At 38.3% G+C, this 15,904-nt stretch overlaps 2 protein-coding genes across 5 annotated transcripts in view; one reads left to right on the forward strand and one right to left on the reverse strand.

The window, feature by feature from the left end:
- Positions 1–2,717, forward strand: si:dkeyp-59c12.1 (Ras-related and estrogen-regulated growth inhibitor-like protein). 2 transcript variants are annotated; one of them, XM_048169117.1, is made up of 4 exons: positions 1–158; positions 270–323; positions 405–481; positions 725–2,717. In XM_048169117.1, the coding sequence occupies exons 1-4, from the start codon at positions 86–88 to the stop codon at positions 1,148–1,150; spliced, it is 630 nt and encodes a 209-aa protein (XP_048025074.1). In that variant the 5' UTR covers positions 1–85; the 3' UTR covers positions 1,151–2,717. The 2 variants fall into 2 exon arrangements, with proteins under 2 accessions (XP_048025074.1, XP_048025073.1); XM_048169116.1 differs by having other exon boundaries at positions 722–2,710.
- plin1 (perilipin 1) overlaps positions 2,647–15,904 on the reverse strand; it is a 25,549-nt gene continuing 12,291 nt past the window's right edge. For all 3 annotated transcript variants that reach the window (XM_048169114.1, XM_048169115.1, XM_048169113.1), the window contains 4 exons: positions 14,916–15,106; positions 13,658–13,798; positions 12,683–12,874; positions 2,647–3,689 (listed from right to left, as the gene is read on the reverse strand). In XM_048169114.1, the coding sequence (XP_048025071.1) occupies positions 3,345–3,689; positions 12,683–12,874; positions 13,658–13,798; positions 14,916–15,106 (869 nt within the window). In that variant the 3' untranslated portion in view covers positions 2,647–3,344. The remainder of the gene's footprint in view (positions 3,690–12,682; positions 12,875–13,657; positions 13,799–14,915; positions 15,107–15,904) is intronic.

The raw sequence follows: 15,904 nt of genomic DNA on the forward strand, positions 1-15,904 counted from the left end.
AGCACGTCTAAGCTCCGCCTTCTCCTTAACTTTGTTGACTGCTGCGGACGCGCGCCAGTTCACTCTCAGCATCTTTCTAAAGGATATGACTAGACTAAACGGACAGAGAATGGATGCAAACGTCGTGGTACTCGGCACAGACAATGTTGGAAAATCTGGTAAGTTTTTTTTCTTCTTAGAAAATATACTATACATCCATAAAATGCATTTTGTCACTTTTTAAACATTTTTGCAATATAAGCAAATGCTCATACAACTTTGTTTTGCAGCACTCACTGTCCGATTCCTGACTCGTAGATTCATCGGGGAATATGGGGATATTGGTATGTTGCCCCATTCACTGACTGATTTGTACGTTACCTTTAATATTTCACATTTTAATATAACTTCTACTCTTTCTCTAGAGTCGCTTTACACTCACAATGTCGTTGTGGATGGACGAGAGCAAACTCTGAATATATGGGATGCACCATATTCACAGGTGAGTCAGTGTTTCAGAACCTGTTTTTTTTTTATTGTCAACTAAACCAGCTAAGATGATGTGTTGGTCTCTTAGCCTGGTGGTCTGTTGGCTAGATTTTAAAGAGTTTCGGACACTTCTCAGGCTGGGTAAACCATCCTAAACTAGCTAAAACCATCAATTCAGCTTAGGCTGATTTCTATTGTACTGTTTGAATAACATCTGAAATGTTGAATAAATATGCAATGGTTGTCTTCTCAGCAGGACCAGTCCTTCGTGTCCTTGATGTGTGAGAAAAGAGTCCAGTGGGCAGATGGCTTTGTGCTGGTCTACAGCATCTGCGACCGAGCCAGTTTCAACGCGGTCTCCAGACTCATCCAAACAATCAAAACCACTAAGGACTTTCTGGGCTTGGAGAAGATGCCCATAGTTATTGTGGGAAACAAGAGAGACCTTCACCATCGGCGTACGGTCCTCAGCGAGGAGGGCAGGCTGCTGGCGCTTTCTGCAGACTGTCAGTTTTATGAGGTCTCGGCTGCTGAGAACTACCACAGCGTCCTCATGGTTTTCCATGGGCTGGTGGATCGCATCAGGGAGTCCAGGGTGTCTGCGAAAAAGTTAGCAGGCATCAAGGGTATTGTGAAGAGCATGTCGGCAGTGTTCGCCCGCAGGCGAACAGATTCGTTGTGAAGCTGATAAGAGCTCTGGAAATAAAGCTTACAGTATGTGGTCTGATATGACCTATTTTAGACCCATTGAAGGGGTCGAACTGTTGCTGTGGCTCCTAAGAGAGTCCAGGATTTCTCACGTGACTACAGCTGGACCTTCCTCATGAGCAACTAGGGAATTGCTCTAGTATGTCGTCTGCTAAGTTGATGGCTTTCATTGAGAATGTGTTGAAAGTTGAGATTTCTTAATAAAATGCTATGTGGCAGCAGATTATATCAATCAAAAGTGGATTTAATATTCCATAGTGTGAGGAGAAATAGGTCATTTAATCTCATTTGCTTACTTTAAGCAGGACAGATTTCAGTGCTTCTGCAAATAATCATGATGAGTGTTGGCAACAGGTACACACTGTGGCGGTGATGATGACGGCAATGGGAATCATTCGTGATTCAATGCTGTGGTCTAAAAATATAAGCAGACGCATGACAACATTGTCTTCTGCTACATTTATCAAATACAAAAGTCTCCCACAGTATCATACCAAGGAGTTGTCATCAGCTCAAGGCTGTCTTGCAGTTTAATCTCAATGGACTGTTTGACGATTGCGTCAATGTGCATTCAGATAACAGCAGTGTTTTTTTTCCACCAGCTTCTTTTCTGAGGCTGTTCAAGTGCTTTATGAAGAACAGACCAGTGTAATTGTGCTACAAAAACTAATAAATCACATAAAGACTTCCTCTGAATGCCAACGCACAGTGCAATGTTACAATCATCAGCACATGAATATGCGTTTTTTTGTATTGAATGCACTGTTACAGCAAAATCATGTATTCAAAGTATGTTAACTTTAGTTGATGAAAGGTTGCAAATAGAAATCTGGAGGGAAACAAATGCAGTGAAACAGCTGACAGTTAAATGTGTATTTATTTGTCATATATTTATAGACCACATTGATATTACAAGTATGCATTGTAAATTCATTCTGATATAACGACTAAAGTGGAGTAGCTCAGCAAATGTTGTAATTATTCCTGTTATTTGTATTAAAATATGAAAAAATTCAAGCTCAAAACACTGTCACAGGCAATTTTGTTTAATAAGTATGCTGTATTTGTGGCATAAATCATCTAAAACAACTGAATAACCTTTGCTGTGATTATTTGCTGTGACTGTTATTCTGGTATTTTTGAAGAGAGAAAAATCTGAGGACTTTTCCATCTAGCACATTGTCCATTCAAAAACTAATAGAGGCAGTGACATGGCAAAAAATGTGATTATGAAGTAAATAATTTATTCTCGTATGGTCACACCTGTGCTGTTGTTGTGTAATGATCACATCTCATGCTTCACATCTTGGTTTTGCAAGGGACGTCTTTTGGAAAAAGTGTATGATCACCAATTGTTGTGACTGTTGATAAAATAAAATATAAATGAAAAGTAGCCAGGCTTTGCCCTGTGTCATTAATGACATTTGCACCAGCTCTGTAATTACAGTTAGTATTTATAATCAGTCACAAATAATGCAGACATTTGTATAATTGTTATACTATGCCTTGAATTCACATTTCATTTCATTCATTATTACTAATAAAGATATTCAAGTAACACCGCAATTTTTATATCTGTTTTTTTTTCTTTCTTAGCTACACAACGTAGCTAAAAAAAAAAAAAAAAGTTTGGGGTCAGGAAGATTTTTTTGTTGTTGAAAGAAATATTTTTATGTAGTAATGATGCATTAAACTGATAAAAGTTCAAGTAAAGGTTTATTTATAATGTTTTAAAATATTTCTATTTTAAATAAATGTTCTTTTGAAGGTCATTTAAAGACTCCTGAACAAAAAAACATAAGGTTTCCACAAAACATTAACCAGCACAACTGTTTTCAACATTGATAATAAAAAAAGTTTCTTGAGCACCAAATCAGCATATTATAATGATTTCTGAAGGATCATGTGACACTGAAGACTGGACTGCTGAAAATTCAGCTTTGCAATGAGAGGAATAAATTATTTTACATTCTTCTTTCAAAAACATAATCTTACCAACCCCAGACTTTTTTAAAATAGTGTATATCAGTTCTCCAGAATGATTTACATGCACAACAAAATAACTTTGCTTTATCATAGACAAGAAATGCCAAAACAGTTCAGAGCCTCCATATGTATAACTATATGTAGGTCATTGACTTGAGACGTTAGAAATCATTGCTACATTCTCACTCGGCGTTCCTGTTAGAAGAAGAGGAGGAGTTCTGGGTGCAATCTGTCAGACTCTTCCTAGAGGATATGTGGTTGGATAATTTCTTGTTGCTACCCCCAAGAACTACTTTCTGCTGCATAGGAATCTGCTTCATGACCTTCTTCTTCAGCTGACGGGTCTCCTCTGATATCTCCTTGGGCTCTGTTGTCTCAAGAGGCTGCTTTTCAAAGTTGTCATTGGGACTGTGCATGTGGTCTCCTACACTGGACTCCAGCACCAGGGAGCCACTCACACATTCTTCTGCTCCATCTTTCCCAGCCAGTTGGGAACCTCCTTCTGGCCTGGAAGATCGCCTCGGAATCTGTTATGAAAGACAACAAAGCCATTCTTTAGTTTTCCACATGTGAAGGATCTCAAAGGTAGCAGAGATTATGGAATTTGGCAGTCAAGTACTGTTCATTCATTAAAAACCAGCAAATGTCCTAAGAGCTGTATAGCTGAAATGAAAAACATCAAATATTCTTTGTCAGACATTAACATTAAAGAGAGCCAAAGTATATACTTATTGCGGAATATTGTGGAAAAACTGCTTTGTTTTCATTGGCTAGACCTAAATGTGGTTGGCCTTTCTCTTTCACTTTTTTCAAACACCATTTTTGACTTGACCATTTTGACATGATTCTCTAAAATTCCCTGAAAATACCATCGTGAAGGAACAAGTCACACTATATCTCCCCACATGTGGACTGATAGCCAGCTGCTAGGGGCAGAGTAACTTTGGTGCCAGACCTATTGGAGTCTCCTCCTTTTGTCTAGCTATTTTATGGGATCCCAAACAGTCCCAGGCCAGGGGTTAATTAGGGAGGGATGTGTCTGTCTGTGGCCAATTACAACTCTTTGTCACATTCCCTGACCTCTACTGCCTCCAAAGTCTAAGTGACTGAGCCACAGTGAAGATCAACCTCATTAAATGGATAGTTCACCCAAAAATGAAAATTCTGTCATTATTTATTCACCCTCAAGTTGTTCCAAACCTGTAGGACTTTCTTTAATCTTTAAACACAAATATTTTTGATATTTTGAAAATTGTCTTGGCTTTTTGGTTTTGTCCAATGATTTGGACCACGTTCCCTTTTATTTAGTGGACAAAAAAAAAAATCCTCAAAATATCATCTTTTATGTTGCACAGAAGAAAGAAAGTCACAAAAGTTTGAAACTACATGAGTAAATGACAGAATTTTCATTTTTCTTTAACCTATCCCATTAAGACTTCAAAAAGCACCTGTCTTGTGTAAAGAGAAATTGGAAAAGATAACAACAAAACAAAACCAAATATTAACCAAAATAAAATGCAAAAACAAAACGAAATTGTAGACAAGGCAAAAGATTATGGCACAGGGCCTAATTGGCAAGGTTCTGACACAGGAATTGGAAAAGTAAATGAAATATCGAAATCATCAAACAAAATCGTAGACTACACAAAGGTTTATGGCACAGCACCTAAATGAGTGGTTCTGGCACAAAAATCAGAAAAGAAAGGCCAAAGAAAGATTTTGTGGAATTTTCCGTAGCCAGGCAGAGAAGAGCACCTTATCTACTGCTAAGAACATGAAGAAACGAGTGTCCTCGGCTCTTCACTGTTAACACTGTGGTGCTATCAGAGATCTTCCACTCCAGATTTTCCACTCAGTTAAACTCTCCTCTAAGAAACATGCAGACACAAGCATCAACAGATCTTACCCTCTCACTTCTACAGATAACCTCATGAACAAAAACAAAGAAACTCTCAGACAAAACAACCCAGATATCTATAGGGGATAAGATCATCTGTGAGACGTGACACAGTTCTCAGTCTATCACAATCTACACAAATTTTTAAAACAACATTACGCGTAACAAAGGTACCAAGGTAATAACATGTTCCCAAAACTCTCTAAATGTGTTTTAATACAACTCTAAAGCAAAAACATTTTGCAAGTGAACTACGGAGGTAAAGATGAATAAACCTGGGCTCATTTATCAGGTTTTAGGTAAGAGATATAGCGAGGACATTATTAATTAGAAAAAAAAAAAAAAAAAAAAACTGCCCCAAAGACGAAAACTGTACATTTTAGACAACAATCTGTCACAGGACAAAGAACGAAGGGAGAATAAATGAGGAGAGGAGAGAAAATGAGGAAGTAAATAAGGGAGAGCAGGAGGGACAAATAAACCAATAATCAGGTAACAAGAGGGGTGGGGTTAAGACAATAGACAGCAGAGCACATCATATAGAAACAAAAAAAATAAAACAAAGCCATGTGAACTAACACTCAACTTGTCCTTCACAACAAGAGACAAAACATGGAGCATGAATGTATGAATCCCGGCACTGAACCAAAACCGAACTATATAGAAGTGTCAGAACCGAACACCACGCTCTGTACATACAATGTATCACACGGACGAAAGAGGGCACGGTCCGAGCAAAATCAGAAACATAGACATAGGCCGGTAAGAGCTGTGTGTGTAAACCTCACTCCCCTTTAACCTCTTTGTTAGACCTCCAGACTCCCATGCTTGCATACCTGGGTTCAAGTCCCGGCTTAGAGCAGGCGGTATGAACAGGAGCGGTTATATTGGTGCCGTGACCCGGATGGGAGTGAGGTTTAGGGGGTGAGTGTAATGGACGTAGACTGGTAATAGCCGTGTGTGTAAACCTCACTCCCCTGATCTCAAGAGGTGCTCTAGCGACTGATGCTAGAGACTGCATTCTTTAGCCTCCTTGTTAGAGCGCCCGACTCCCATGCCAGCAGACCTGGGTTTGAGTCCCGCTTAGAGTGGGCGGTTCGAACAGGAGGGGTTATACTGGTGCCGTGACCCGGATGGGAGTGAGGTTTAGGGGCTAAGTGTAACGGACGTAGACCGGTAATAGCTGTGTGTGTAAAACTCACTCCCCTGATCTCAAGAGGCACTCTAGTAACTGACTCTAGAGACTGTGGCCTTTAACCTCCTTGTTAAAGCACCCGACTCCCATGCCGGCAGACCTGGATTTGAGTCCCGCTTAAAGTGGGCGGTTCGAACAGGAGGGGTTATACTGGTGCCATGACCCGGGTGGGAGTGATATTTAGGGGAGTGAGTGTAACGGACGTAGACCGGTAATAGCCGACTGTGTAAACCTCACTCCCCTGATCTTAAGAGGCACTCTAGTAACTGACTCTAGAGACTGTGGCCTTTAGCCTCCTTGTTAAAGCACCCGACTCCCATGCCGGCAGACCTGGATTTGAGTCCACCTTAAAGTGGGCGGTTCGAACAGGAGGGGTTATACTGGTGCCATAGCCCGGATGGGAGTGAAGTTTAGGGGGTGAGTGTAATGGACGTAGCCCGGTAAGAGCTGTGTGTGTAAACCTCACTCCCCTGATCTCAAAAGGCACTCTAGTGATTGATGCTAGAGACTGCGGCCTTTAGAGTTGTTGACTGTTGACTGTATGCTTGTTAGAGTGCCAGACTCCCATACCGGCGAACCCGGGTTCGAGTTCCACTTAGAGTGGGCGGTTCAAACAGGAGGGGTTACAAATGAACACTCACAATGCCCAATTTACAGAGACAAGGATGGGAGAACAGCCTATGAAGTCTCTGGAAGGTCTGGAGCCCAGGCAAATGACCAGGGAGGGATAGGAGGGCTGAGCCGGGGAGGATCCAACAGGTCTGGAGTCCTGGCAGAGTGGCAGGGCGAAGCTGGAGGGATGGACCGGCGAGGCTCTGGCATGTCTGGAGTCCTGGCAGAGGGCCAGGGTGTAGCCGGTAAAGCAGGCAACAACGGTGGAGCCAACAGGACAGACAGAGTAGCATTCAGGATGAGGACAAGAGTCTTGGTGGAGTAGTCTTAGGGCTTAGCAGAAGACTCTGGAAGCTTCAGAGCTGAAGTGGACTCTGGAGCGGACTCCGGCTGGCGAGCAGGACTAGAGGAAGCCAGCCGAGAGACGTGTGCTGCCCAGACATGCAGGACAACCACAAGACAAGAGAGCATGGCGAGTGAATGACCACTCAACCAGAGCGCTCACAACAAGAGACAAAACATGGAGAATGAATGTCCGAACCCCAACACTCAACCGAGACCGAACTAGACAGAAGTGTAGGGATCCGAACACCACACTCTGCACATACAATATATCACATGGACAAAAGAGCGCACAATCCGAGCAACAAGACAGCCAAATTTAGAATAAACCAGACCGAAGTGACAGAACCCTGACATTTTGCAACTGCACTCATTAGCATTTGGTCAAATTGCTTATGCAATTCGTTGTATCACAGACGTCATCTTCCAGCTGCTTTCTGGGTATTGTGATATAATCATCAACACCTCTGTGCCCATTCCTTTCACTTCACATGTGTGATGTTTGTGCTAACGGTCTGTGGCTAATTACAATATCAGACCATGTTTCCTAGAAGCAACCAGTGGGGTTTGTCCTAATGGTGGACATCTTCCAACGATACTCGCCTGCTGTTTTTCAAGGAACCCAAGACCAATATGGCAAGAAGAAAAATGGGGAACTTTGAATGATTCATTACGTTTCTCTCTGATCTCATCTGCTATACACATTGCAATATAATTAATCAAGGACAGGGATCAAAACATCTTTTATTACTCGATGACTACTAGGTCAAAGAATCCACTGCATCTAGGAAAAGGTATTCAACATGTCATGAGAAAATAAAGCTCTGCAGGCTGGAATCGGTTCAGGTCTTTATGAACCTCTAAATTTGAATGAGTATTACTAAATGTCACATGCACATTTAAAGTCTTTATATCCTATATTTTGCAGTGACACATGGCCAAGTGTCATACTGTGCAATTATTAATATGAATGATAAAGAATGAAAATTTATTGCAATGATTGTTTTATGGCTGAATTAATTTTAACATTGTGCTCAGTTCCAGTTTGAACTGCATAAGAGCAAGTTACACAAACCAATACTTCAGTACCATAAAATAAAAATAAATTCTGCTTAACCTCAGAGAAGCTTGACACTACAATCAGATTAATTCGATTAATTCTTTATTCTCATTCTGGCTTGGATTTATTTTCTAAGGATTTTTGAAAAAAGTCTCTTATGCTCACCAAGGCTGCATTTATTTGATTAAAAATACAGTAAAACGGTATTTTTATGAAATATTATTACCTGTTTGCTATTTTAATATATTTTAAAATATAATTTATTCCTGCGATGGCAAAGCTGAATTTTCAGCAGCCATAACCCCAGTATTCAGTGTCATGAAATATGCTGATTTGGTCAAGAAACTTTTATTATTATTATCATCAATGTTAAAAACAGTTGTGCTACTTTTAATATTTTAATGAAAGCACAAGCATAAACTAGACAGAGGACAGTTAGACAGTGCCAGGATGTCACTCACACACCCTGATTCCCTGAATAACATCAGTCCACGTTTGACAAGTCACCAAAAGAACATCCAAGAACGCACTGTTTCGTCATGATATAAATTATTTGTCTCTGTGTCAGCTGACTTCTCGGATATGCGTGGTTGTCTGGCATTGTCATTACCTACATGTTTGCCACTGACTCTCTTTGTGAATAGAAAAAAAATAAAGAAATAAATCTGACACATCTGATGAATGGTTAACATTTGATAACTGACAACAAAAGAGATGAGCTTGAAAACATTTTGATTATTAACCAGATTTACCAGAACAAATACCACAGAGAATCTGATTTTAAAGTCAATAAGTAAATATGAAAAATCAGTATAAGATTGTCACAGAGTGCCCTCAATGGTATTCAAAATATTAAATACCATTGAGGGTACACTATGACAATCTTATATTGACTTTCACATAAAGACACCGTCAAGCTCTGTGAGGGTCTGGAATGTGTAAACTATAAAATGCTCTATGCTCAAGTGGACCATCTTGCTAAAAAAAAAAAAAAAAAAAAAAAAAAAAAAAAAAAAAAAAACTGCATAAAGAATTAAGTTAACTGTAAAAAATTCCAGTAATCCAATATCCCTGTACCATTCCTGAGATCTCCAGTGGAGCCTAAAAAGGCCACTGGCCGATCTGATTTCCAAACATATTTCTAAACATGGCCCTTATACTTGTTATGCAATGCATCACTTTTTTTAACAACATAATGTGTTGTGTTATTGTTTTTTGCACTTTTATTTTGTTCAGTATCTCATAGTAACTGCAAATGCTCTTAATCAACAAATAATCCACTCCATTTTAAACACTACTGTTTTAATATAAAGAATTATTAATAAAATACAATTAAATAATAAAGTAAATTAATAATAATAACAACAATAAATACACACTACAGTTCAAAAGATTGGGGTTAGTAAGTCCCTTCTGCTCACCAAGGCTGCATTTATTTGATAAAATTTTTTTGTAAAAACAGTAATATTATCACAATTTAAAATAACTGTTTTCTATTTTAATATATTTTAAAACATAATTTATTCCTGTGATGGCAAAGCTGAATTTTCTGCATCATTACTCCAGTCATCAGTGTCAGATGATCCTTCAGAAATCATTTTTGGTGCTCAAGAACCATTATCATTCTGATTATCAATCTTGAAAACAGTAGTGCTGCACAGCATATTTGAAGAAACTGTGAAACTTTTGATCAATTTAATACATCCTTGCCAAATAAAAGTATGCATTTCTTTTTTAAAAAACTATTTTGAATAGTATTATAAAAAAACTAAAATAAAGTCAAGTGATCCCATTCAATTACTGTATTTCAGTTTAAAGCATTATTAAAAGATGTTAAATCCAGACAGGAACAGTAGCCCCTCATCTGCCTGCAAAAACAGTCACATCTATAATACAGACGAGCTCCACCTCATCTGTTTTTGATTAAATCCTCATGTGGGCATCTCGTTTTCACACAATTCTTCATAAATGCGTAGAAAACATGTCTGCACACGTGCAGACAGTGACATGGTTGCTCCGTCTTCCCAAAGAAAGTGAAACTTAACCCATTGACAATAAAATACAAGTAGGATTAAAATGTATTTCAATTAAATGCATCCATTTGTTTATATTAGAATGAATGGGTGTAATTTTTAAGAAGTTCTCAAGACTCCAGTGACATGAATTAATTTTCACACATGAATTGGCACCTCTGAGTCCAGACCTTAAATTCATTGAAAGTCTTTGGGATGTGCTGGAGTAGACTTTACAGAGTGTTTGACTCTTGCATTGACAATACAAGACCTTGACCAAAAATTGATGCACCTCCTATATTGATGGAAATAAATAGTATAAATATCACAGTCTGATAGTATGACTTAAACACAGACACAGACAAGCATAGTGATATGAAACTGTTGAACTGTATTTTAGCTACTTGACTAATCAGATTTGAGAAATGGAACTATACTTGAAAATTTCAGCTCTGTGAAGTACAAACCCGATTCCAAAAAAGTTGGGACACTGTACAAATTGTGAATAAAAAAGGAATGCAATAATTTACAAATCTCATAAACTTATATTTTATTCACAAAAGAATATAGATAACATATAAAATGTTGAAAGTGAGACATTTTGAAATGTCATGCCAAATATTGGCTCATTTTGGATTTCATGAGAGCTATACATTCAAAAAGTTGGGACAATAAGAGCAATAAGAGGCCGGAAAAGTTACATGTACAGTTGGAGGACCAATTTGCAACTTATTAGTTCAGTTGGCAACATGATTGGGTATAAAAAGGGTCTCTCAGAGTGGCAGTGTCTCTCAGAAGTCAAGATGGGCAGAGGATCACCAATTCCCCCAATGCTGTGGCGAAAAATAGTAGAGCAATTTCAGAAAGGAGTTTCTCAGAGAAAAATTGCAAAGAGTTTGAAGTTATCATCATCTACAGTGCATAATATCATCTAAAGATTCAGAGAATATGAAACAGTCTAAGGGTCAAGGCCGGAAAACCATACTGGATGCCCGTGATCTTCGGGCCCTTAGACGGCACTGCATCACATACAGGAATGCTACTGTAATGGAAATCACAACATGGGCTCAGGAATACTTCCAGAAAACATTGTCGGTGAACACAATCCACCGTGCCATTCGCCGCTGCCAGCTAAAACTCTATAGGTCAAAAAAGAAGCCATATCTAAACATGATCCAGAAGCGCAGGCGTTTTCTCTGGGCCAAGGCTCATTTAAAATGGACTGTGGCAAAGTGGAAAACTGTGGTCAGACGAATCAAAATTTGAAGTTTTTTTGGAAAACTGGGATGCCATGTCATCCGGACTAAAGAGGACAAGGACAACCCAAGTTGTTATCAGCGCTCAGTTCAGAAGCCTGCATCTCTGATGGTATGGGGTTGCATGAGTGCGTGTGGCATGGGCAGCTTACACATCTGGAAAGGCACCATCAATGCTGAAAGGTATATCCAAGTTCTAGAACAACATATGCTCCCATCCAGACGTCGTCTCTTTCAGGGAAGACCTTGCATTTTCCAACATGACAATGCCAGACCACATACTGCATCAATTACAACATCATGGCTGCGTAGAAGAAGGATCCGGGTACTGAAATGGCCAGCCTGCAGTCCAGATCTTTCACCCATAGAAAACATTTGGTGCATCACAAAGAGGAAGATGCGACAAAGAAGACCTAAGACAGTTGAGCAATCTAGAAGCCTGTATTAGACAAGAATGGGACAACATTCCTATTCCTAAACTTGAGCAACTTGTCTCCTCAGTCCCCAGACGTTTCCAGACTGTTATAAAAAGAAGAGGGGATGCCACACAGTGGTAAACATGGCCTTGTCCCAACTTTTTTGAGATGTGTTGATGCCATGAAATTTAAAATCAACTTATTTTTTCCCTTAAAATGATGCATTTTCTCAGTTTAAACATTTGATATGTCATCTATGTTGTATTCTGAATAAAATATTGACATTTGAAACTTCCACATCATTGCATTCTGTTTTTATTCACAATTTGTACAGTGTCCCAACTTTTTTGGAATCGGGTTTGTAAAATGGCAAACTTCTTAAATTATGAACCTCTTAAATTAGCATTTTTCTTAAATTGATGTATCCAATATTAAAGTGATCTTAAACATTTGTGAAGAGAGGTCACCATTTATTAAAATAATTCAAAGTCGCTCTCAGTCTAGACAGAATCCATGAAGGAAATATTCCCCTGCTATGCAGAGCTGGGTGTGTGATCACAGCAGGCGTGGGAGATGGGGTTGAGGTGTGTGTTTGTTTGTGTACGTATTGAAGGAGGTCTATTCACATGTGAAGAGTCCACGTGAACTAGATTCCAGATGCATCAAAGCACGTGAGAGGCCAAATCAAATCAAACCTGAGGATGACCGACTCACTCACTCACTCACTCACCAGCCCATTATAAGAAAGGTTGTGCAGTGCTCTCTCCATGACTGTGCCAAGGGAACCCAGGACAATGTTGACTCCATCCTTAGCCAGGTTGAAACTGGTTTGGGAGGGTTTCTCTACATTAGCCACCACAGATTCATAGACTTTAAGTAACTGCTGCCCTAATCCACTGACTAGACTTGGCAGCCCATTACTCTGCAAGAAAAAAAAATAGCATCTTAATATGAATGCGCTAGAATGATTAAAGGATTGTTCACCCCAAAATGAAAATTCTGTCATTAATTACTCACCCTGATATCGTTCCACACCCGTAAGACCTTTGTTCATCTTCAGAACACAAATTATGATATTTTTGATAAAATCCAATGGCTCAGTGAGGCCTCCATTGACAGCAAGACAATCAACACTTTCAATGTCCAGAAAGCTGCTAAAGTTATATTTAAAACAGTTCATGTGACTACAGTGGTTTAACCTTAATGTTATGAAGCAACGAGAATACTTTTTGTGCGGCAAAAAAACAAAATAACGACTTTATTCAACGATATCTAGTGATGGGTGATTTCAAAACACTGCTTCATGAAGCTTCGAAGCTTTACGAATCTTTTGTTTCGAATCAGTGGTTTCAGTAAATGAGGCTTTGTTACATCAGAAACATTGAAACATTTTGAAATTTCAATGGTTCACGTGGCAGTTTGATACACGCTCTGAACCACTGATTCGAAACAAAAGATTCGTAAAGCTTCAAAGCTTTTTTTTTTTTGCACAGTTAATTCACTAATTAATGACAGAATTTTAATTTTTGGGTGAACTAACCCTTTAAGCAAACAAACTATTTTTCTTATGCTTTTATGGAGATCTGTTTACTACTCTCCTCATGAACTAAAGAACTAAAGTGAAGCAAAAAAGGTCAATAGTTTAAGTTTATGTAAGTGGTAAATATTTGCAATGATGCTACAGATGCTGAAAAGACCCACTAACCTTGAGCTGCTCATGCTCATTATTGGTCACCTCCTTCTGAGGACTGTGCTGTTGTCCATCTTTCAGAAATGCTGCCACAGAGCTCGGGAGTCCCAGTATTACACCTCCTAAAGTCTTCATTGTCTTCATGGTATATTCAACCTTAAAAAACACAAAATCAATGTTTACACCACAGACATCAAATTTTTTTTTTTATGTTTATTGCTTTTAAATTATTTAGTTTTTGTACAGGCGATAGATGTGCGTATAAAAAGTATATACTTTCATGCAAATAAAATGTATACACTACCTACCAAAAGTCTGGAGGGTTTTTTAAGGAAATGAATACATTAATACATTCATTCATACAATTAAATAAATACAGCAAGGATGCATTAAATTCATCAAAAGTAACAGTAATATAACATTTATAATGTCAAAAGATATATCAAGCAGTACAACCATTTTCAAAATTGATAAATTGATAATTTGATAATTGATAAAATGATAAATCAGCATATTAGAATGATTTCTGAAGGATCATGTGACACTGAAGACTGGAGTAATGATGCTGAAAATTCAGCTTTGCCATTACAGGAACAAATTACATTTTAAAATATATTAAAATAGAAAACATTTATTTTAAATTGTAATATTATTTCTCAATATTTCTGTTGTATTTTTGATAAAATAAATGCAGGCTTAGTGAGCATCTTTAAAAAAAAAAAGATTTTTCAAAAAAAAAAAAAAAAAAAAAAAAGTTGAAATGACTTGTACAGCCAATTAATTCTTTGGCTGTATAATTTATTAATGATTTGTACAGCCAATTTATTATTATTTTTAATTTATTATGCTAAACTGGGCTTAAGTTTTTAAGTTGAATCCCTGAAAATCCCTGGCTTGATCAGTCCTTACAGCTGTGTTTATAACTGGCCATTTGACAACACTGCCATAGCGAAATAGGGAGTGAATGCATGTGCTGGGTCATGCGCCGAGTTACCGTGCTCTCTGTTTGAGTCCACTGGCTTGGCAGGGTGTGGATACATAGTAATTTGGTGTACTAAGTGTACTAATTGAGCGAGCCGTATGCAGAACTGCGGTTTCCAAAACGAGGGAGACGTACACCACAGATGGCCCTTAATTTGCTGTGGGCTCTGTGAAGAGCTGTAGAGAATTACATAACCAAGCACTTCAAAAAGAAACATGTGCTCAGCACTGAAGCCACATTTTGTACTAGTTGGAAGGACAAACTAACACTTGAATACTGTTTGCTGCTTACCAGGGGACTCACGCCAGGGATCTGTGTGACCAGTTCCTGACCTTGACGTTTGGAGCGCTGAAGCTGTGCAGCTGTCTTCTCAAAGGCACGTCTGCAGACGGTGCCGGCCAGCTCTCTCAGCCTGCTGAAGCTGGGCTTCGGGCCAGAGGCTCCAACATCAGGCGCCTGCCCGGCCATACTCCCATCATCCTCTGGAAAAAAAGAAAAAGTGCTCTTACATCTTATGCGAGGACACAATAAGGGGAAGGGAGGTACTTAGACTGCTTTTATGTTCTCTTATCGAGATTCAAACACACACATCTTATTTGTTCACTCTCTGTGACAACAGATGACTGCGAAAAGGATCACAGAGCGGTTAAATTCCTTTATGAAATGTGCTGCTTAATATTTCTGCTTAATATAAAGAAAATTAATACTTTTATTCAGTAAGAAATTGATCAAACGTGTCAGTAAAGACATTTATAATGTTATAATAAAATATATAATAATATTATATATTATAAATAATAGTATATATATATAATATTTAATAATATAATAATTGTTAACCCATTTGTGCCCAAATTTTTCTGAATGGTTTCATGCATATAGTCCTGTTAATAGTGTCCTATGTGAACATGTTCTGCATTTATTTTCCCCAGGTTTTTGTTTTTTTTTCTTAAAAAACGTGTTTGAATGTGCGGCAACTATAGTTGCCGGTGGGCAAATATGTTGTATGCACCCCTCAATGTAAAATTTGAATAGGAGGAGAACATTTATGCATCTAACTCAAAATAACTGCTTTCAACAGATCAACAGATCAATCAAAGTTGAAGATCATTCGAAGTGAACACAAAAAAAGCTGCATCTAACTTATAATCTCTTGAATATGAAAACAAAACAAACAACAAATTCATTTGTTTTAAAGTGGTGGAACAAAGTGCAGAACAAAGTGCAACCATTAAGTTGCTCCAACAGAGCATTGTAAATTAAAAAGTTAAATTACATTG

Source organism: Megalobrama amblycephala, linkage group LG19 (genome assembly GCF_018812025.1).
Source record: "Megalobrama amblycephala isolate DHTTF-2021 linkage group LG19, ASM1881202v1, whole genome shotgun sequence".
Taxonomy (NCBI): Eukaryota; Metazoa; Chordata; class Actinopteri; order Cypriniformes; family Xenocyprididae; genus Megalobrama; species Megalobrama amblycephala.

Coding starts and splice junctions, on each gene's coding strand:
- si:dkeyp-59c12.1 (XM_048169116.1), top strand. CDS start 86: ATGACTAGACTAAACGGACAGAGAATGGATGCAAACGTCGTGGTACTC. Junction 324..404: donor CGGGGAATATGGGGATATTG/GTATGTTGCCCC, acceptor CTCTTTCTCTAG/AGTCGCTTTACACTCACAAT. Junction 482..721: donor GGGATGCACCATATTCACAG/GTGAGTCAGTGT, acceptor TTGTCTTCTCAG/CAGGACCAGTCCTTCGTGTC.